The following is a 24,327-nucleotide window of genomic DNA, read 5'->3' as shown; positions in this document are numbered from 1 at the left end:
ACACTGAACATCTTTTCTGCAAACTGATCCAGCATGAAGCTACACAGAAGGAATATATATCTTTGCCAGGAAATAGTCAAATTAAAACTAATATGACCAGCGGACGCACATATTTGCTGGCAAAATGCTAAATTTTTATTTAGGTGTAACTCAGCATTTTATTTTGCCAAGAAGACTTGGCAAAGTATTGCAAAAGCTAAAATATAGCCACATGCTTTGGGAAATCACTGACAGTGGGGCTGAGGTGTAAGCAGTTATTTATTTTGAACATGAAAAACCACCAGTATGGTTGGATGTTTTCAAGTGCTATAATTTCTGTGAATGACAGCTTTTGATTTTTTTACAAAAGCTGAAACCCAATTCCAAATCATGTTCACTTTGCACTATGGTCCTCAGAGTAAAGACAACATAAACGCAGGAGTCCAGGTGCCAAGATGACGTCACACTACCACCAAATCAAGATGTCCATATGAGGAGAAAGAATTTTAACTGCATTAGTATTAAAATGAAAACACATTCTGTTTCTAACATGGGGTTATCAGTGTCTCATATTTCTGCTGTTCAGGTTTCCCCCTTTGAATCATGCATCATTGTGCCATCCAGGGTCAATGAAGGTCAACTATATGGTAATATTATCTTGACTAAGGTTCCCCTAATGATTGCCAATGCACACCACATGCCTACATTTGCTGTCATCTCACTAAGTCTCTTCATCTGTTTAAAACCAGACAATAGACTGAACTGCACTTAAAAGAAGCCAGTGCTTGTAACAACAATATGCTGAGTGTTAACATGAGAGGGAGAAGCACTGTCATTCAGTCGGGCTGAAGTGAAGATAGCCAAGCCTTAAGCCTGAGAAGGTGGTGATGAATGCAAATACAGAGGCATAAAGTAGTGTTTTCAGCTCCCGCTGCCAAAAACAATGAGGAGAGGGAGGGGAGACAGGTGAAGGACACAAAGCAGGAGAAGAAGATACAAACAGTTGTTGTTTTTTTTTTTCTTTTGTTGACTGAAATGACAAAATCAGACAGAAAGAGAGTAGTGGAGAGAACAGGAGAGGAAAAGTACTTGTCAGGATGTGCTTCACAAGAGTAAACGACTAACAGAATGAGAGAGAAAATAGATGAAAAAGAAAATAAGAGACAGAGATAGAAGTAAAAGAGCAATGAATGTGATGGTGTGATAACCTCTCACCCCCTCATCATCTCTACATCCTGCAATACAGGATCTACAGCACAGCACTGAGTCCTCCTCTGGGATCTTCATGCGTTGTAGTAGCCGTTCCAGCTCCTTCCTCATGCACTCGACAGATGGGCACATGCTGTACAACAATTTGCTCATTTTGAAACAGCGAACCCGCACTGGGGACAGCTCCTGCAGCTTTCACTTAGCTAGATTTATTTCACCAATTAGACTCAGCTTCATCACTTAAATGAAGGAAATAAAAACTCAAACGAAGGAGCAATAATCCATGGGATAAAAGAATGGCTGAATGAGGTCATGCAGGACGCCAAACAGACAAGCTGCTTAAAAGCAAGGACGCTAACTCCCATAGAAAGTGAAGGGAAAATTGTCAAGAGAATGAGTGCTGGAACGTGTAACTTTTTACTAAAGAAAGAGAAACACTGTGTATCTCACCTTGTTGCTATGCAAAAGATCATCAACAAGCAGCTGATTCTTATGCAAATATACTGTTTCCAACCTTTATGTCCAACATCATCAGTGGTATTTAGGGCCTCATTTCATCTCCTTGTTATCGCTTTTATTTTAGTTTCAGTTTAAGCTCAAATTGGTCCTGGGATGCCGACAAGGCCTTGGGAGGACAAACTGTTTTAAGAAGAAGAAGAAGAAGCTTTGTACAGGCTGCCCTGCATTAAAAACATCACTTCACGACTAGTTTTGTTAAAATGCATGAAGGCATGAATGGGATTTTGCAAATCCACTGGTTGTATCACTTGTGGACTAATTCAAATGCTAAAAGCTTTTGTTTTTTAAATTTAAGGAAAACCATTTCTTAGTTTCAAAAGGGCAACTTGTCAAAGGTTATTGTAGAATCTTGTCTTTAAGTCTCATTAGGTCTAATCAGCATGCCACCAGCGGCAGACACAGCCGTACCTGCTGAACTAAAAACCTTAAACTCCAGCTTACGATGGAGGTCAGTGCATCTTCAGAGAACTTCAGGTAACTGCATGTAATGGCAATTCTCTTGCTTGAGTGACTAAACTGAAACTTTTAGTGTGAGGTACAATATTTTGGTTTGTATGTAATAGAATACAATAATATAGATCATTAATAATCAGTGGAGGATAAAGACTCAGCCTGTGGTTGTTTAACTAAAAGCTTGCTACTAAATTATTTTCCCTCATCTGATCTGCAATGTCTTGTTTACATATCCAGGTGTTACCACCTTGCAACACCACAACTGCTCAAATTAAGCATTGTCCACTATTTGTGGAACGACTCCAAACTTCAAACATGCTAGAAATAACTGTGCCCTTAATGCAGAGCTTCTGTAAAGTATATCCAAAAAGATGTCCAGCACCATCCATACCACTTATTGTGTTCAACTATGGGTGAAAAATTAACTGAAGTTCTGCTCAAAAAAGGTCTGTGAGGTCTCCTATGCTGAAAAGCAAATTTACTTTCTTATACCACACTCTGCTTTAGTGTCCAAAAAAGGAGAAGCACGCTAGATGTTTGCCAAAGGATCAGACTCACATTTGTGTCTCGTCTGGTTGGCAAAAAGAAGAAAGGTCCACACTGTCAAAGGTGCCTTGTCATGCAGGAAAAAAGAGAATCGATTTCTATTCAGTGCAGAAGGATGGCTCTGGTTATTGAGGGACTTTTGTTGCAAGCTGCAATACAATTTTGGACACAACCACGATAACAGTGTGTGTCCTCAGACTGTCGAGACAGACTATGAATGGCACACAGTTTCAGGTTTGTGCTTGATTCTGTGATGAGGTGGAGTGTCATGTCTTTCAAAGGCTTCGAACAAAACAGTTAAATCTGTCTGATATTATAACTAAGGCTGGGACTGCGTTAACGCGTTAGGGATGGGAAAGTCAACGCGTTATTAAATTATATCAAAACTGCGTTAATGCTAATGCTAATTAACGCCGGCAATTATTATTTTTTATTTAATCTCGCATTAACGCAGTTTTTTTAGTGAGCATGTGAGCAACGGTTAGATAGCTAGCAAGCAACGGACAATAAAGACAACTGCGTGATAAGATAATTGTCGGCATTAATTAATTATTGTGTTAATACATGCGCGATATTAAGGTGTTAACGCAGTCCCAGCCCTAAGTATAACTGACACGAACAAAACTGTTTATTATAAATTGCTACTATTGACCTACATGATCTGAGTAAAAAAGCTGTGCCGTTCAGCAGCAAAATAAGGCAAAAAGCAGTGCCGAGAACCACAAATATGTGAGAAATGTAAATATCAGTTGTCGCCGCTGCCACACTCAGAGGAAGTCAACAATGTGAGAATACCATTGCTACCTTTCCACTGTTGTATCAGGAATAATCAAAAATGGTTGTGGAACTCTTTCCCTATCAATATTAAATGCCACTCTACAGCACAAGTTGATCTCTGCTTTGTGGGTGGATATATATTTTCATGTACTTTACCCTACCACACACCTCCAACATCACATGAAAACTCAACAGCTTCCATTATTTCTCGTAGTGGGAAAATACTGATATTTTTCCCCATAATTCCCATAATTGAAGCAAAAATACATCCCACTTTCTTCAGCTTTTAATATCATGAAACACTTAAACCTGTCACTCTACAGGTCTCTGGTAATTGAACTGCTCCGTTTTGTATTCAGCAAACTGTCCTCAACAAGCACTGGCTATTTTAGCCTCTAATTGCACAGAAATAAGCAATTTCGACTCCCTCACTTCGTGTAGATATTAAATGGGAGTGCAGCACAGAGGAGTCAGGCTTAATAATATTATGTGCCGCCTGTGTCTCTTTGTTCTATCCTCATCCTTCACTTTGTTGACAGCTGCCTCAAATGACAGAGGATCTGCATTTTTTATTATTATTATTATTGTGAAGAGATGAGCTTCAACAAAGGCAATCACGACTTGGAAACTGTCCCAGCTGCAGCTAATGTGACACTTTTCTCCCCAGATGAATGTGACTTTTGACAAATGAATGCTGTTACGCCTTCTGCTGTCCAGCGAGTCAGGCGCCCCACCACCTGTGTTGGAAGCACAAAATGGTTTGTTTTTCAGGGCTGCACGTATACTAACAATGATGGGGATGAGAGCTAATTCCTTTAGCACACAGAAAGTGTAAGCTTTGCAATCATGAATCTATACAACAAATCAGAACTTTTTACCTGCTCTGTAGGGCTCCGATAGGCAATCATGTGTGATGGAGTGTCAAAAGTAAGACGATTTACTTTCTATCTAAACACTACACAAGGTTGTTGAATTAATTACTTCCTTTACTATTCAATTTGTGCTGATAAATGACAGCCCCTGCTGTGTCTGCAAACTCTCAGCATACCACATGGAGGGCAATATTTGCTTCAGTGGGTTCCGACAGTAAGCTTTTAGTCTCTGCAATAGATTGTAGTTTAATCAATGAATTGCTGTTCAGAAAACAGATTTGGCCGTTATTAAACACCATACAAACGGGCCAGCTATATGCTGGTTTTCATTTTTGAAATGTTCAAATCTGTTTTACGTGATTGTAAAATGTATATATTTATTTTTCTGACTGTTGGTTTGGTATTGATTTCAGAAAAATAATGAGTGAACTGAGTAGCAGTCTTAATGGCATATGTTTGACAGATGGTGTTTTTACGGTGTTTCTAAAAATATATAAGAATTCTACACACCACCAAATCTCCTCCAAACATCAGTGGTTTGAATATCACATATTAATTTCTTCAAACAGGGTGAGAACATCTAAAGCCAGGTGTTCTAAATTAAAGTGCAGCCTAAGGGAAAATATCTCACTGTTTGTTGGTATATTTATCATACGGCACAAATTAAATACTTTCTTTTTTTATTTTCAGCATTACTCCAACACATAAAGCTGAAAACCAGATAAAGAGACTTCAAGAGGCATGTCTTTTCTGAAGAATGGACTGTAATCTGAGGCATGCGTTAAATTTTTGAACCCAGATAAACCTAAGTGATGGTGCAAGCAATTCACGAACAGAAAATGTATTCCCATTGAAGTGAACGAATTTCAGCAATGGACACACTCCATCTAATACTGCAGCTCTAATTTGAAAGAAAGCTGTTCTTGCTCAAGAGTTCAGACTGGACTCTCTGAGGGTCACAGAGCGTCATTCTGAAATCTGTTTAGGCTGTTACTTAGTCCTGGTCACACTGACAGCAAGTGTTAGGGGAGGACAACTTCCTTGCCCAGAGTTTCTGCTTCTGGGAACTGAACCATAGCTGTCAGACAAACTACTTTCTGTACATGACAACAGCCAAGAGGATAAAACTGACATAAAGGATAAAAAGGAGCAACTTACCCGAGTTGCAGTCATCTCCAGCAAAGCCATCCTGGCAGACACAGAATCCATCCTTACAGACTCCCTTCTTGCTGCAGTTGTTGGCACAGTAGACCAGTGAGCAGTCTTCTCCCACATACCCCGGCCGGCACTGGCAAGTCCCATTGATGCACAGTCCCTGGTCCGAGCAGTCGTTGAGACACCTCCCTACCATGCAGTCTTCGCCAGTGAAGGACTCCTCGCACACACACTCCCCATCGATACACAACCCGCGACCTGAGCAGTCCGAAGGGCAGCGCGGCTCTGAGCAGTTTTCACCTCCAAAGTCACGGTCGCACACACACTCCCCTTCAATGCACACTCCCTGTCCAGAACAGTCGTCCGGGCAGCGAGGCTCAGAGCAGTTTTTGCCAGTCCAGCCTTCCTCACAGACACAGCCACAAAGGTCAAAGCTGAAGCTGCCATGGCCACTGCAGCCCGGGACAAAGTCCAAACGACCTGGGGAAGAAGGTATCTACATTATATACAGTATTATGTGACAAAATTATGCTTGACTCACAGAGACGAAAAGATTAATTATTGAGATTCTTGCATTCTTGCTGTATTCTGTTTCCGTTTCCAAAGAAAAACATCAGAATAATGCTGGTGTGTGCACGCATTAAAGATTTCTTAAGTGCTGGATCTCAGAAGCCTCCTTCAAACCTTTTTTAACATTACCATGTCAACGATTGAAGTGAATAGTAGTTGAGCTAAAATTGTCATTTGTTGACATAAATCAGCCTGTTCACCTGCAGCGTTTTTTTTTTTTTTTGTGATTACCTTTATGCTTAAATTGCAGTTTATATTTTAGCTGCCTGGTAAAAATGAAACAATAAAAGCAGCATATAGTTCAAAAAGTAGTTTAATCAGAAATACAGACAGACAACTGAATCAGAGAAGCAGGGCACCTTGTAGCGCTCCATGCAATAGGTGGAGCATCGCATACATAGACCACCTTAACACGGCAACTATACAGTGTGTCTAAGAACATTCCCATTCCACAAACCACTGAAATAACGTGCCCAAAATGCTATGATGACCCAACTGATAATCTGCAGATCAGGACTGTAAATGGTCAAATGCTATGCAGCTCTGTTTTTATAAGAAGTGCTAGTAATCCTGGGAATCTCAGGAAAAGAGTGATATAGTTCTAATAAGAAATCACTTTAAAATCATATGAAAACCTTCACCCTTAGTTCATATGCTTCACCAGCCTTGATGGGAGAAACAGTGGCAGAGACCTCGATGATGTGCATTTTCATCCCCCCCCTCAGCTGAGCATTTTGTCCTCATTCTGATTCAGATCGTGACTGCTGGAGATAATCATATTCGCAGCGTAGAGATGGAGCGTTTTCAGAAAATATTTGAATGGTGTGATGGTGTCAATGGAGCAGATCCTTAACCATAATATATCCTATAACTCTATCCATTTTAGTCCCTTCATTTTATAATGGCAGCATCTTCCGAATAGGGAACAAAATTTTTACCAGTAGCAAAGGTTTCTCCACACCTTTTAGACCGAGACTGTGCAGCAGGAAAAGTTACCCTGCAGCATCAATATTCTATCGCTGTCTGTCTCATCTTCATTCATGGTGTAAACACGTTTTCCTAGCAGTTTTACCTATAGTAGCCTTTTCTGGCATGTTTTGACACATATGATTCAGTTTGTTTGAAATGTTTTTCTTGCACTTATTTACTTCTATCAATATATCCTTTGAAATACAGGCAATAAAAACGGCTTGTTGAAACAAAACAACTACAACATCCTCCAGCATTATGCATTTATTCTGTTGTCATTGTTAAACACTACTCACCCATGGCTGAGCTCTCCCCACAACATCCAGACCCACACTGAGCTCTCAGAAGAGAAACTTCTCTTTCTAACATCTCCACCCTGGTGGCAAGCTGCTGGATTGTGCTTGTTGTTTGACAACCACATGCAGCTTTTGGGATGTTGATGCGATGAGTGAACGTTACCTGAAGAAGGATAACAGTTGGGATTAGAAATCATTTTACAATGACACTTCACCCAAAATATATCATTCAATGAACAAACACTCACATGCAGCCCTGTAGGCTCGGAAAGTGGCAGAGAAAGTTTATGAGTTTATGGTTTTGACTATTTAAGGATCTCTGAGTGAAAAAAAGGTATTAAAACATCTTAAACCCTGTCCTGCTGCTTTATCCACTCTAATGTGTGTAAACTAATGTAGACTCCTAAAACAAGCAGGGGTCATATGTGAGAATTCAAGTTGTGTACTGTAGCCAAAATGTTGGTCCCAATTTGACTGTTTGGAACATGTGTGGCATATAGATGGACAAAGGAGAGCTGGGTTATTTATAGTTTGTATAGTTTTGTTACTTATGTGAAAAAGTGTTCACTTTGTGATGCAAGATAAAGTAAATAAACAGGCTGCAGAGACGGTTTTAATGATCTTCCACGGATGTCGTTGAAAACTGGTCACTACCTGAGTCAAATGTTACCGACGTAGATTTTTTTACAGCCACCTTTAAAGTCTACAGTGTGAGTGTTTGGCACATTTAAGACTGAGTACTTTGATCTTTCTTTTTCATTAATTCTGGGTAAAACAATATGTCAATCTAAACATCATTATGTAAATGACAATGTGCGATCAAACAGATGGTGTTCTTTTTAATAATTATGAGACTCCCCAAATTATTCATAAGAAGTCTCTTCACATCTTCAAGTCATCCTAAATATCATATCATATACTCTCTATGCTTTACTACTAATTAAACTATAATAAAATAATGGTACCTGGCTGTCAGCATCTAACGTCTGCTCAGTGTATTCTGTTGGTCCAGCTGGATCAATTGGACCCTCCATTGAAGGGCTGGACCCCAACCCAGCACGAGAACCTTCAAATCAAAAAGGAGAGGCCTTAAAAATGCGTCAAAACAGCATGTTGCTGTGTCTCTGTGTGAACAAAAGGTGCCTCTAGAACAGCAGATAAGGTGGCAGTGAGTTTAAACTCAAACACTCAATCGATCAGAAGACCTCACTATCACCTGAGCCAGGTGCTGCGGAGGCGTCCAGGTCGACAGAGCACAGAGACTCCAAGGGTACATTGATGTTGTAGACATGGTTAAAGACCACGGGTTGCTCCCTCAGGGTCTGGTTGGTTGAGGAAGCGGAGGAGGGCTGATCCCCCCCTGGGGTCTGCCGCCTCACTCTGGTGGTATGAACCAGCTTGTTGTCTCCTGATGGAGCAGCATGAGCGGCACCCTGGTGAGAGACGAGAAACAAAAAACACCGCACATGGACTCAGGGGCTTTCAGCTGTTTTTGTCCTTTATATCTTGTGTTTACAGAATAATGGAGTGAAGAGTAAGACAGTGCCAGTGGGGCACAAGACACAATTTTCTTCATTCAATTTTTACATAAAAAATTGAAGTCATTTGCAAATAACGTTGGGACAGGACAGTATTTATAGATTGTACTCTTCAAAAGGCTTTTCTTAGGAAAAAAAACCAAGGTGGACAATATTGGACCTACTGTATTCAGGACATCTTGTTCTTCATAAATGTTGGAATAAAAAATGTTTGATTGGGGAAGTTATTAGAGTACTCAGTACTCTTATTATCACTAAATGGGTGCAAATGACTATTTGCGATTAATCAGTGACTTTCTAATCATAGCTTATCAACTGTAGCTTGACCAAGCAGGTTTGTCAAGATTTGGATTTCTCGACATATTGAAGAGATGGGTGTGAAACTGTAATAAGTATGATACTCTGCATTTAAATGATTTGTGTGACTCTTTCTTTTAGCCTTTACCAAACCAAAACACTGTGGAAGGAATCGTTTGTTTATCTTCTCAAATGAAAGCTACAAATATCAGCATTTCTGATATGCATAGTATTTCTTCACTGTGTGGAAGTCAGTCCAGGATGCTATTAGATTTTAGACTAACATTAGTAATCCGGCTCTGCTCCTTATTGCATTTAGGAAAGTACCAAGTCCAGCAACCACAATGAATCTATTCACTGTGGTTACATTTGCCAAGCACATCAGCTAGTCCTCATCCTAAAAGCCCTTTGTCCTGTAATCTGTGAAAAATAACATTTGGAAAGAGCAAATGCATAAGCTAAGCAGACCCAAATAGTAGATACTAATAGTACTAGAGTTTGTTAGTTAGAGTTTGATCATACTGATCTTGAACATTTGTTTGGTGAGACTACTTTTAATACAAGGACTAACTAGTTCATCAGTTAATGAGTATGATGACTTTTTGCCAACATAACATGTACATTTAGAACTAGCAAAGCATCATGTATGTAGCCATCAAGTGTATATGGAAGATCATTTTGCAAATTTTAAAATGAGACAGCTAAAAAAATTAACAGCATTTTCAACCAGCTCATGGAGTTAATATAATTAACGTAATTAGCTATTAGTTGTTATTTTAGCCAGCAAAATTGAGGGTCACTGCTTAAAAATGAGAAGCCTAATGTTGTCTTCTTTTGTATGGTGCCAGGACTTATGGTTAACCCAGAATTTAATGAATGGTAACACATTTTTTCTGGAGATGTGAGACAGGAATGCTTATTTGATGTAACAACAGTAACAGCAACAGTGGGAAAAATGTACAGAAAAACAATTACATAAAACATTGAAAATTTGCAGTAAACATGGAAGAAGTCTAAGTCACCGCTTCTCTTTGATACTCAAACTGGTCATGGCATAATTTGAGTGGATTTGTACCCAGAGCCAAATGATTAAAATGGAATACTACAATGGGGGAAAAAAAAAACAAAACAAAGTCCTGGGCAGTTCATCGCAGTGAGAAATGGCTAATTTTCAGAACAAATTTTACCTGTAGAGCAAGAATGAGAGCCAAAGCCAGAAGCCAGCCTGTTGTGGACACAGTGGCCCTGTGATGCTGCTGTGTCCGAGGCATGCTGGGAAGAAACATCAACAGTTCCGTCCACTCACACCTATGGGGCAGCAGGAAGTAGAAAGGAGGGAGAAGAGAAAAAGAGAGCGATGTAAAGAGATGGCAGGTGTGAAGTGTCAGCTGAAAAAAGCATTCGGAAATGGTGTTTGTGTCGCATGGGTACATACATATCGTAGCTGTGCCAGCTCAGAAACATGTCTGTTCACATGTGTCTTTTGTGTGTTTGTTTCTGTGTGTGTTTGGTGGAATCCTACTGCCATCAACTCATCCTCTGTAAATTACAAATACATTCCCTGGATTTGATGTGAAATAACTGGCTTTAGGAGGAAAATCAGGGATTGCGGTACTGGTGAAGAACCTTTGAATGTATTTTACTGTGCAATACCAAATATCTCCAATATCAAATGGTTTTTCACTTGCGAGGAACACAGAAATATTGCTCAGGGAGAGAACTGATAGATGGATTTCAGTAGAGACACGTTTTGAGTGATGCTGCTATAATCCTGTCTCGAGTGAGAGGGGAAGAGACAACAGGGACACACTGAAATAAAAGCCACACAGAGGAAAAAACCGATGTGGATCCTTCAAGTGGTCTGTCACATATCAGCACAGACAAGACAGCGCCAAGCTGAAGGTTGTTTTAAACATAGCTATTTGAATGAAATGTGCTTTATCAGTATCAGCTGAATCAAACCTTTTACTCAACCCACAAAGATGGTTTAGCATTTAAGCATGAGGACAGCTGGTGGTACGTGTGCGTTCAAGTGTTATGGCAGTAATTTTAAGCACGACCCGCTATTGAGTTTAGCATGCTTGTGTATGCGCGGGCAGAGGACCATTCAGAAGGAGTTAAAGGAAAACGCCTCACCGATGAGCCTGTGTTGTCTGTATTCAAGAGGATCTTTCATCACAACAATGAATCTCATGTTGGTGAATCAAGCTGGTCTCAGCTGGCACCTTTTGTGGGAGCCAGATGGAAGTTTCTTATCACACCTAACTGGCTTGGGCTTTTTCTTTTCTTTTTTCTTTTTTTTTTTTTTTTGATCATTTAGGGTGAAACATCAGTGTATTTGCACATAAATGAGAAAGAGAAAGAATCCCACAGTGTGTGAGTCATGTTTTCTTTTAAGCTTGTCTCACTGAGAGGAAATTTCTTTTTCTAAACTGATGCATAATCAATGTCCCAGACTTGCTGCTCACAAACCGAAAATTTATTGCACACTGATACTTCAGCTCTGAAGATCACCCACATGAGAACATCCGGCATTTCAAAGACAGAGTCTAACAACTGGTGTATACGTGCACATGCGTGTGGGTTTCTGTCTGCAGTGAACATAAATGCTTATATAAAGAATGCTGACACATACAGCATATAAATGGCTTTGGCCTTGCTGGAGCTGACTTCCAATGCCACCTGCTCTATACCGAAGAGATGGAAAATGTTCTACTTGCAACCCTCCCCTCAAGCATGCAGCTGCTGTCTGATACGACACAGACCGTTTAGCTGGTGAATTCAGCAAACAAATGAGACGCATACAGATGATGAAAGAGCGAGAAAAGCCAACTGGAACCATCTTGTTCACAGCCATTAGCTAAAGCAGTGTCCCTTTGGCTGGCTTCAGTAGATGGCTCACATGCATGCTTAGAAGAGGTGATGATGATAAATCACACCACAAGGATGTTCCAACCATGTCTTGCAATGAACATGATAGAAAACAGCTCCTGAGATCAGCCGTCGCCATAATGTCATGTTTTACACTGGCGTCTATTACGAATATTTGAAGTATAAATAGTATAAATAAAATTTAAAAAGATCATATCTTATTTATTTTTTTTCTAAACATGTCACATTTTTCTGAGAAGGACTGTTTAAACTTTAAGAATCTGTAAAATTTTCAAATAATCTAATAAATCTCTGGAGGAAACAAAGTTTTTTGGTATAAATTAAATGGAGAAGAAAAATGTCCTTAAAATAAAAAAAAGCCAAAGTATATATTTATTAATTATCCACGAATTATTAGAAATGCTATCCTCCATGTTGAATTGGATGCTTTCATGTAGACAAACATGAACATGGGACAATCAGCTGACTAGTTGTGCACTGGATTAAAGATTCCTCTTCTTTCTACAGTTGAATGTTTGAGCTTCACTGTACAGAATGATGTAAGTGCAGAGTTTGACAATAGAAGGATGTTATACAATTTATGAGCTGAAAGAGGAAAGTTTCTATGTGCTTTCTGAAAACGAGCCTTGAATGACATCTGTATTGATTTTGTATTTTTCAATTTAAAAAATAAATTAGTCAGTGCTCTCTGGTGGACAAAATACGTACTGGCAAAACTGCTTCGAGGTAATTGGACATGGGCGAGAGGTCCTTAAACCGGTAAGAAGATAAGAAATTTAACCATCTATATTATTCATGACAATTGGACATCTGCTGATGAAGATTATGTGATACATTCGAAAGCTTCATTTCAGTGTTGTTGTTACTTATCAGCTTACATTGACTCCAATTCGTCAGCTACTTCATATTTTTAATTCCTTTATTCAGCTATTACATATTTTGTGTTTTATTGTTGTATACTTGCTGACCAAACATACTGACCAAGGGACAGCAGTTCAAAATGATCTTCCTGGCTAACGATGACACATTTGCAGTGTGCAATGTGTCTATAAACTAAAACTGGCAAAAAAAAATGTTGGTGCTTCTAATATAGTCAGTCAGGATCTATTTTACTGGCTTCTGACATTTCTTTTCCACAACAAGAGTCAGAGTTAGAAATAGATGTATCTTCAGATAAAACTGTCATGCAACCTTTTTATCTCTCTGTAGACAAAGGAGATAAAGGTCTTGCGTATGCATGCAAGTGTCTCCCTTGAAGGCACACTGCATTTAAACGTCTACCAAAATAGACCCATACATTAATAGAACTCTATACGCTGTTTTACACTAGCAATGATAAAAGTTTGAAAGAGGTTCAAAGTCACAGAATTATACTTTAGTCATTGGGTCATGGTGCAGGCTGATGCCCACAAGCATTTCCATGCACAACAAGAGAAGGTTTTTCATGGAGGCTCAATTAAGGACAGACTCACTCATTCAGAGTGAAGAGAATCAAAAATGCTTCAGGCGCTAAAAAGTAGCTTAATTTACTACTTTATTTTCAGGAGAGAGAACACATACAGCCAACACAAAACCAAGTGCACTGATATAGACACCTTCAAATTTACAGTACTCTTGCATACACAGTCATATCCACACATATCCATCAGGAAAACACACCAGCCCATGTCCTCAAGCACTAAAACACAACAAAAAGTCCATCTTCCTGGTCAGCGAATAGCTAAGTCAGCAGTCAGCCTCTCAATGTCGAGATGCTGTCTAAAGGTGTAAATACAACAACAACAAAAAAAATCACATTATGAAGTAATCTAGCTTGACAAACGAGTGTGTGTACGTATCCACATCTCCTACTTATTCACAGGTAATTATGTGCATGCAGAAAAATATACATTTCATGACTGCGTCTGAGAATTTTCGGAAACAATGCTGTCACTTTATGTATTACCTGGTGATTTTCTTGAGAGAAATTGGATGAGTTCATCCCCTGTGGGGCTGAAATGAAGCTGCCTGTTCCAATTATAATAAGAACCATCGAGGCACTTTATGCAGAGAAAAAGAAAGAGACATTCTTTTTTTCCCAGCTCATATGTAGGGTGCCACTCCACAAAATATCCCAACTGTAAAATGAATCACAAAAACCAGCACGCTTGAAAGTTTGATGTTTAAAAAAATCACTTTGATCTTCTCTGTCTAACTTTCTTCATCTTTGTTAGATTACATGTCTCTCTGAGGTGAGCTTTTAATTTTTTGTCTTGAATTCTTCACAGTATCTTTCTCTTTTATCCACAATGTGGTTTGCGGGCAGGAGCGTTGATATGAAAAGAGAATTGAATTTTAAAATGCACAGTGTAATTACACTGAGATACCAATCCAATCTTTGGCACATGGACACTTCAAAAAGACTCTTTTAATCACATACAGATGTGGTGCTGGATACTGAGAGCAAGCGCTAACTGACAAATAACAGAGTCTATCAGTTGAGTAATATACTGTGTAGAAAAGACAACAACAACAATGATAATAATAATAATCATACTAATAATAATAATGATAAGAAGAAGAAGAATGAACACAAACATATAAAAAGCAATATAAGTCAATGTGTTGATGTACATTCTGATGATGTTTACAATTTGTAAATGATAAATGGGCGACAGGATGTTGTAATGGAGAGGACTTAAAGCTATTCCTTAATTGAATGTAATAATTGAGCAGCATGCTCCGCCTCTCTACATATCCTGGGTGAACAAAATCGATGGCAAGTATTGAAAGAAACATCTTGTTTGGAACATTAGCCATTTGAAAAATAATAATCGTTAAACGACTGAGCTTGTTCCCTTTTTCCTAATGCCCTCAAAGTCAAACTAACACTTACAGACTCTTAACATTATACTGATGTCTCATCCCCCAAAGGTACCGGAACAGTCGTGTGCATACAAACAAACACATACCACGGATATGGATGCATGGATGAATGGATGAATGAATGGATAGATGGATAGATGGATAGATGGATAGATAGATAGATCTAAAAAAATAGCTAGCTAACGAGCCCTGTAGCCCCCATGATACCAGCTTGCTTCCATCTGTAGCATGTTGCCACCTGAGAGACCTTAAGACAAGATGTCCTTCGAAGACTGCAAGCTGCTCCACCACTAGAAACAAACCTCAAGAAGGATGTTGACTCTCACGAAGAGGAAGGAAGGACATTCTTTTGGTTATGTTAATCAAAACAGTCTGCTAAAACTAAATGATATAGTATGCAGTGTGTTTTTAGACCAGCACTCACTGTACTCCAGCAACATATCGAGTTGTTTCAGTGATGCAGCAGTGAAGCACTCTTTTTAATAAATGGACCTGACTAGGGGCAGCACAGTGGTCAGCACTGTCGCCTTACAGCAAGAGGGTTCCTGGTTTGAATCCCGAACGTGGGCCTTCTGTGCTGCCTTTGCATGTTCTCCCTGTACCTGCAACAATGTTTTCCAGGTATTTCCGGTTTCCCACAGTGCGAAAAGCATGCACATTAGGTTCACTGGCTACTCTGCTTTGCCTCTAAGTGCAAATGTGTGTGATTGTCTATCTTTGTGTGTCGGCCCTACAGCTGACTAGTGACCAGTCCATGGTGTAGACTCTTCTTGCCTGTTCTCAGCTGTGATAGGCTCCAGCCCCCCTCGTAACCCTGACGGATAAAGCAGTATAGAAAATGGATGGATGGATACCTGTTTGGCATTTTGGTAACATGAACTTTTACTGCACTAAAGTGCTAGGAGACGCAGAGTAGGCAGAGTGTCAGTAACAATCAGACATTTGCGATGCAAATTTCACTTTAGGGATTACTGGGATTTGCTGTTGCAAACACCAGGTCAAAAGCTCACACTGCCAAGGGTTTTATGAAGCTTTGTGGCTTTATCAAGCAGTGCTGACGCCTACAAACAGATCCTGCTTTAAAGGCTTACTTATCCTTTTTGAGGATAATATATTGGCCTGTTTGATCTTAGTAAACACTTTACCTACATGGCGATAGTGGACATTTTATTTTCCAGAAAAAAATAATTCTTTCAGGCATAAGTCTAACAAAGTGCTTGGGATGGTCATTAGGGATTTTAGGGATCAGGTTTCTGAATAATGTTATCAATGATTCTGGTTTTTCAGCCACATATTCACTCAAAGAGCTCATTATTCTTATTTCCTTACGTGTGTCCCTCCATCCTTCCTTTCTTTTTCTTTGGACTTCCCTGCTCTTCAACACTTTAGCTTCAACAATTGTAACAATTTTTGTTTCTCACTTTATTCAGTCTAAAGTCTAAGCAATGTACTGTGGCAATAACAGCAACTGTTCTGCACATGTAAGACATTCTGCTGATTTTAATACTTAGATAAGCACTAAGTGAGCCTCTGTATACCAAGTATATTCAGCTACAGCCACAATATTTATGGTTTAAAGAAGCTGGGAGCTCGAAGTTTACCTCATAAAAACATAAAATGGCCACTCAAGCAGGATCAAACAGTTCCTTTCTTTTTGTTAAACTAACATCATACCAATGTGACCACACCAGTTTCAAAACAGGTGACTTTATCTCAGTTATGAGGCAGCTTTTTCACTAATACTACACTGTTATGTCATCATAGTTTAATTCAGTCAAAATACAATACTTGGTAAAATGATAGATAAAGCTAAATAGGTAATATTATAGATGGTATAGATATTTATGAAAGACCAACAACAAAGCTATAGTGCTTTCTGATTTCCTGTGCTTGTCTGCGGCTCAAAGCTCTCAAGTCTAGTGTTTTTACTCAAAGGACTCAAAAATATACTTTCATTGTCATTCTGTTTGTGAAACAGCTAGGGACTGTAGTTTTTAACCAGTGTTTAACTAAACAGACATTTCAGACATTCAGGCTTTTCAGTCAGATTAATATACATTTAGATTAATATACATATGGGATCAACTCAAAATAAACTACAGTTCCCCTGTTCATCATGATGAAAGAGCATGTCAGCCAGTCCAACGATGTGGCTCTTTATAGATGAATAATTTCCAGCAGGATTTGGGTACAAAGTCAATATTTTTTCAATGTTTTCTAAATTATAAATGATTTGCCGGATTAGAAATTGGGGCCTGTCACAAAGCAGAGCTCAGAAGGATGCATTCAGACATCATTATTACTGCCTGTCTATGAAGTGATAGAACGTTACATGAAAAGGTCATGGCTTTATGCATCCTCAAATTATATCTGAGTTCCGAGAATATGCCTCAGTCAACTTTTAACTAGATCTTGTTCTTAGTTCACTGAAGGTGTGAACAGTTGTCCTTTGTGATTCCTCTGTAGGAAACGACAAAAAGATGACAGTTTCTTATTACCACAACAGGATTAACAGCTGCTTGTGAGCTCCCTTATCCAAAATGATTCCTTCACCAAAGATGAGTGAAAGAAGCTATGACTCGTGGGAGGCATATTGTGCTCGCAGCTCTTCAGCAAAACCGAGTGGATGGAAAAAATGAAAATGGCTAATGACATTCTGACACCCGTGAGATTTCTCTCAAAACAAGCCGGCATTTATATCTAGTACAGCATAACATACATACAGTATACTGTATATTTCTGCTTACATATGGTGGTGCATTGTGTAGCATTGTCTCTAGGCTGGATAAGATAAGATTTCTTTAATGTCCCACAATGGGGAAATTCACAACCCTTTCTGTGTGGAGTTCTCTCCATGCCTGCATGCCTTTCCTCCACATTCCTCCCAGTGTCTACGTGTTAGCCCTGTCCCTGTCCAGAATGTAACTCACCGCGCACTGGGTGTCAGCTGTGAATGGCACTAGCCCCGCCCCACCCCAATTCCTGCCACCAAGCAAAGAATAAGCAGTTATTTAGTATCTAGGCAATGATATCAATAACAACATAACATTATAGAGATGCTAGTGTGTTATCTTCTTCTTTGGATAAGGCAGACTAGACACTGCGATCGCATATTGCTACCCTCCATTGTTTGTTATCAAAATTCCTCTTGGCAGTTATTTATATTTATTATATAGTCCAATGCTGTGTTGATATCCCGTCTCTTTCTTTATTTCAAAGAAACTGTGTAAAGTGCACAGAGTAAAAACAGTCTCTCCAGCTGCCGACAGGTCTCTGAACAGTGTCCCCCACTGAAACCAGAAATTGCATTTTTGTTATTGCAAAGAGAGTAAAGTACCAAAAAAGGGTACCATTTGGTATCGATTTAAATGTGAAGGGCAGCCAACCGCTACAAAATGACACAATATAATTAGAGAAAGGAGTGAGTAAAATGATTACAGGGATTTAATAATGAACAAAACAGGAGAACTAAGAAGCTTCAAGACACACAGACAGAAGAACTGAAGAAATAGAGAAAACAGCTAAACAAGTCTCTGTCATCCAACTGGCGGCATCATGAAACAAGAAACACTCACTAAAAGCCTCTCTTCCCACACACTGCTCATGATCACAGCCTCCCTATGAATAAATGTGTGAGTAGGTGTGTGTATCAGTGTGTTTTAGCAGTCAGGGGACCCACAGGAGATTAACATCCCCATTGGATTATGGAAGGGATATGCAATGGAAAGCTTCATTAACTCTCACTGTTTGCGTGTTTGTGTGTGTTGCTCTCTTTCCTTGGCCACGGGGCATTTCAGACTGTTGCCTCTCCACTAAGTGCTTGCTGTCTGGCCCATACACATATGTCTTAATCTGTGTATGTGGTTCCTTTCCTCTCTGCAGCCTCGAGGGAGGGGTGGGAGTGCTCAGTGAGAATAGATAAGTCAGCCTTGGGAGCAGCTCACTGTAACTATTCCTTTACGAGTCTATAGGAGGACAGTGCAAACATTTATGTAGCAATTGCTTTCTGTAATCCAGACGTGATGGTAATCTCCAGTGCCTCCCCAGCTACTGAGACACAGAGGCAAACAGTCCCTCAAAGAGGCCCTATGATCATCACCAGTCAGTGCGGAGGAAAGCATTAAAAGTGATGCTTATGGTTTAAGACGCTGCAGGCCTCATGTGGGTCTCAGTCCTGACTTGGTACCAGGGGGCAGGAAACTGCTGCTTAAATCTTGTCACTGCTCTACAGTGTCACACTGTCATAACATGGAGTCAAAAGATGGGAGAGTGGCCAGGCGGACAATTTTTCCACTGTACTCATAGTTTCTTCCACATGGCTTTCTTCGCCTCTTTTAGGAAATCACCTTTGCACTCTGCCGGTCCGTCTTCTCATATTTGCCGCTCTCATTTTTCATTATCTCTAGTTGTCATTTTTACCATCTCCTCTTATCTCACTGACAGGGTTTTCATTTTCTCTCTTTCTCTGAAGATTTTCTTCATCCTTAAGTCTTTTTTTTCACTCTGCACGGTAAATCTGTTCCTCCAGAGATGTGCTATATAATGACTTATCTGAGGCTGATTCTTAGGCTGAAACCCGTATACTGTAGAGATGGGGAGACTGAATCTTCTCTGTGCTATCTTCATTGCTTGCTTTCTCTTGCTCTCTCTCTTTCAGCAGAAGCCCTGTTGTCCCTCCTTGCTCGCCCCATGAAGTAAAGCCATAACCTCCATTTGCGCAGGTTAATGTGCAGCTACCTCAACATGAACACAAAACTAATACCAGGCCTTCTTGCGTGGGTGATCTCTCTCTCTCTCTCTTTACCATCTCTTGCTTTCCTTCATTCCTTTTCCATCTGTGCTTCTCTCCTTCTTTCTCTATCCCTCTCTCCACCTTGTAAATTGGACTCTGGCAACATTACGATGCTTTTCTCATTATTCCCATCACTCTGGCCAAATTGCCTTGTCTTTCAGGACCATTGGGCTCTGTTCATTGGCCGCTCCAGCAGCCAGAGGGCTACACAAGTCTTTTCCTCTGTCTCTGGGCTGTTTCAGTACAAAGATGGGACCAAGTAATGGATTCCATTCTACAGCAAATAATACAACCTCAGGCCACTGATGAGTGCCTGGTCCATGTTGCACACTGTGACCGATTTATCAAGGCAGGTGTAAATGTTCAGAGAAGGCACTGCAATAACATTAGTAAAGAAGTGCTAAAAAGTAGACAGATAATCTTTTTAAAGCATTTGTCTTTTTAATCTATTGGTCATAATTTTCCTTCACAATTGCAGGACTGCTTGTTCTGCTAATGTATAACATATTCCCAGTTATGGACAGCATTGGAATAAAAGTAAAGTAAAATAAAAATCCTCAAGGGGCACTACTAGTGTAGCATTTCAGAAAAAAAAACAAAAGGGTGCAGTCACTGGACATGTCAGTAGTGAGTTTACTGGGTACTTGAACTTGACTTGACTGGGCACAAGTAACCATCACAAGCTAACTCACATGCACAGGTAGGTGAGGCAAAGGAAGAATTGTGATTAAAGTGGATATACCTGTATTAGCAAAATAACTGCTGCAGCATTTCTGCATAATGGTGTATCTCGTATCACAAATGTTCTGAGTCTTCTAAATACTGACAAAGAGGGGGTGCACTGGATAGTCAGCATAGCCAAGTATTGTTTATAAAAGAAGCTGTAAGAAGATCTGTGCCCTTTTTGATACAGAGCAAAAAATACATTGAAATGATCTGTAAAGCTGAAGCTTTTGCCAGAACACAGTACACATTTGGCAGATTAAAAGACAGCAGACAGAACAAAAGAAGCATTCAGACAGACAGAATAAGAACACATGAGAGTCAAAAGTGGGAGAGAATAAATGAGATAAAAAAGTTACCTCAGGGGAGAGATAGAAAGGAGAAGAAAGAGATCTAGAAAAAGGGCAAAGGAAACGGATGGATGGATGAGAGAGCGTGAGAGGACAGTTAAAAATTTAGACAGTGAAGGTAAATGCTTAAGTCCTTTTGAGTTCAACCAGCTATGAGTCAGGAGGAACTGAATGGATTTTTTTTCTCTCTCACTGTCTGCTGCGGCTGAATAGCTGCTGCTCTTCTATTCTGTGCTGACACAATACATGGCTTTTAGCAAATTCATTTTCCATTTTAGAGCTGCCCGCTGGTCGTTTTGGGATAGACGGAAAAAATAAAATAAAAAATACAAATATAAATATATGTATAAAGGTATAAAGTGCTTGTAAACAAAACCAAAAGTTGCTTAGGATTTCAGACAAGGAATTCAAGCACTAACAACCAATTCAGAATGCACACTGCAAAAAACAATGTGTCTTTGGGCCTTTTGTCTGAATTCAGCTCGCGACTGCCTGCTTGCTATTTTCCAATTTGTCTCTACACTATATGGCACCTGCATAGAACACCTCAAACAGCCTGTCACTGCCTGAGTTTGACATGCACTTGTAGTCCCCCGCCTCTCTTTCCCTTCCTTTCTCTCATTTCTATTCATCTTCCACTATCTTTTTGCTCAGGCATGACCTTAAACAAAGAAAAAACAATGGGCAAAAAACTTCAAAAACCTTCCTGTCTGTCACCTCATGAGCTGTTGTTTTCTGTTGGTTCCCGTCCCTTTCTAACAAGCCATTTCTGCTCCTTTCATCTTCCCCTTTCAAAGGCTTCTGTCTCTTGTGGGACAGAAATGACAAAGTATTTTTTTGTACTTTTCAGTAAGTAGGTGGAGAAAAAAAAAAAAGTCAACCTCTTCCCACCTGTGCAAGATGTCTTCCTTATTTTTCTGCAAGTTAAAGGTGCGTCTAAATGACACAAAATGCAGCAACAATTCAATACCATAAGCTGCGTGGAGATGATAAAGGAACTACAGAGGATCAAAAGGATTGACACGTACTTCTGTTGCTGCTGACTGTTCAATGCCATGACAGCGAGGAAAGAAGTGCTCCCGGTGCTCAGAAGGGATTGCATTCAATTACCAAATAAACAGCTCAATGGCAGAGAACAGTAGAGATATGTTCAGTAGAGAGAACATATAGGTGGCTGTTTTAAGGTCTGTTTTATTGGCAGGCCTTATTATCAGCTTGTGTTTGCAATGAGACTGTCACGCTTATGTGCAACATGTTTCTAAATGTAAAAGTTCTCTTTTGATTGGGGCGACATAACACATCATGTTGTGGTGATAAGTAACAGTAACAAGTAAGTCAGGTTTTACACACAATGAAACAGGATTTTCAATGATTTTTTTGAATTTTGTAGGGTTTTTGTAAGAAATGCTAGTAGTTAATACAATTTTCATCCTTCAGTGCCTTTATATAGAATATTGTATGATAATGTACTCCCTTAGATAAACATGATGGAATTAAAAAATCTACAGGTAAGGTAAAACAACATATCGTTGACCATAATCTGTAAAACCATCTACTTTGTACCAAACAGAAACAAATATCTATTCTGATGGAATGGATGACAAATTTGGACAGTTGGAGCATAAGATGGACAGCCATTATATGTATAAAGCCACACAAGCTGCACCAGGACAATGTCCACAGTGAGCATGGAAGGAGCAATTCTACACCAACAAATGTTATGTTTCTGGAACAACCAAAATATTTACAGGTTTTTTACACAGTTTGTCATCAAAAGGTCAGATTGGTTGAGTCCAAATGACTGAGGTCAGGTTGAGTCACACTGGTAAAACATGAATTATTGATTGAGCTATGATTGCACTGGAAAAACTTTTATTATGGATTAAGCTACAAACCGCCTGGACATGTCGGTGAGCCTTTTATTACTGATCAAGCTGAAGAGAAATTGGTCAGACTGTAATCACTGTAGGGATACAAAGAGTTTCAGCCATGAAACGGAAGGCAGACAATCTTATTGGTCAAATCCCTTGACAATCATTTTATGACAGCAGGCAGAACTATTGATTGTCTTCAGGTATAAATCTGTGGGTTTGGTTTTATTCTTGTTTAAAGAAGCTGCTTGGATTTACTACATTTCCACTTGACACTATCAAAAATGTTGAGAAACGATCGACCTCTGAAGGCGGCCATTACCTAACTTTATTTGCAAACGGTGGAAATAAGAAATAATCTAGAAATTTTATTCCTTACCTTTACGACATGTCTTGGACTTGCACCTGGCTGCATCTGAGCTTATAAGCCCTGATGAGCCAGAGCACAGCTTGAGATCCTGAGACAGCGCTGTTCTGGTCATTTCACAGTCTAGACAGATGACTATGGATTAGCAAGTTTTCTACATCAGGGCCTCGACAGACTCCTTGAACAATCTGTCTGATGAGATCAAGCCAAACTCTTTAAGAACTTACTCTGAGAACTGCAATTTCTTGAAGTGCAGTATACCAGTCTACATCTGCCCTATGCTTTGAATTTTAGAAATAATGTTCTTGCCTTAATATTTTGGTTTTGCTTAAAACATACAACTGCATTGCTTTCAGTTTATCTGGATTTTAGCTATAACAATATACTATCAATAGTCTACATTATGGTTTCCAATACAAGACTCAAAAGAAAATCTGTACAAAGATATAAAGAAAGAAAGAAATAAAACAAGAGATTGAAAAGCTGCCTCCTCTAGTATCGAGGAAGCTATTTGGCATTTTTATTTAAGAATACTGCTCAGGAAAGATGTATTATGCATATTTACAGACCATACAGCATCCTCTGGGGCTGAAAAGTGAAGCCTTGAATGGCCATTTGAGAAAGCAAGTCAGTTTCCATAAGACACCATATTAAAATGCTAAAATTAATGCCCAAATTTACAGCAGAAATAAACATGTTTAAAACCTGTAATAGAAATAGATTCTCCTCATGATAAAACTCAAGAGTCTGAATCATTGAGGTACTGTTACTCAGCTCATCTCAGCTTCAACTCAGCTTCAAGTCACTAAACTTGACCTCTCATTCTCTGAACGACTGCTAAACGAAAGGAAAATGTATTTTACTTCATCAACCTGCAGAGAAAGATGGGGAAAAGGAAAAGACATTGGAGGATAACAGGTATTCTGGCTGTTAGTGGGGAATAATCTCATGCAAGTAGCATAAGTAAACAAAATCAAAATCAAACTCAGGTGAATCCTGTGCTTTCTGTGTAACACCTACTTATTATGCAGTCTATGATGTGGACAAAGATATATCATGGCTTATTAACCTTAGCTAGCTTGGTAGCTTCAAGCTACGTGGGCAAATTTTAGTAGTCTTTGACATTTCTTGGAGTAGCCAGGAATTAGGAGGAGGCAGTCACTGCCAAGATGGCAACAGCTGCAGCCACCCTCTTTGAGATTCACACACGGCTCTTCAGAAAACTTTGGGTGATGTCTCCGTGGCAAGAAAAACACTTAGGAATCCTTATCATATTTTAAAGGAGAG

At 39.5% G+C, this 24,327-nt stretch overlaps 1 protein-coding gene across 10 annotated transcripts in view; it reads right to left on the bottom strand.

Moving 5' to 3' along the window:
• tnr (tenascin R (restrictin, janusin)) overlaps positions 1-24,327 on the bottom strand; it is a 152,625-nt gene that overhangs the window by 54,681 nt on the left and 73,617 nt on the right. For 8 of the 10 annotated variants that reach the window (XM_046408273.1, XM_046408271.1, XM_046408279.1 and 5 more), the window contains 5 exons: positions 10,368-10,488; positions 8,562-8,778; positions 8,311-8,411; positions 7,346-7,508; positions 5,514-5,990 (listed from right to left, as the gene is read on the bottom strand). In XM_046408273.1, the coding sequence (XP_046264229.1) occupies positions 5,514-5,990; positions 7,346-7,508; positions 8,311-8,411; positions 8,562-8,778; positions 10,368-10,466 (1,057 nt within the window). In that variant the 5' untranslated portion in view covers positions 10,467-10,488. Of the gene's footprint in view, positions 1-5,513; positions 5,991-7,345; positions 7,509-8,310; positions 8,412-8,561; positions 8,779-10,367; positions 10,497-24,327 lie in introns of all 10 variants that reach the window. The other 2 variants (XM_046408274.1, XM_046408277.1) reach the window with 1 other exon arrangement.

This window comes from Scatophagus argus, chromosome 13 (genome assembly GCF_020382885.2).
Source record: "Scatophagus argus isolate fScaArg1 chromosome 13, fScaArg1.pri, whole genome shotgun sequence".
In the NCBI taxonomy this organism is placed as follows: Eukaryota; Metazoa; Chordata; class Actinopteri; family Scatophagidae; genus Scatophagus; species Scatophagus argus.
This window is presented reverse-complemented; position numbering and strand designations above follow the sequence as displayed.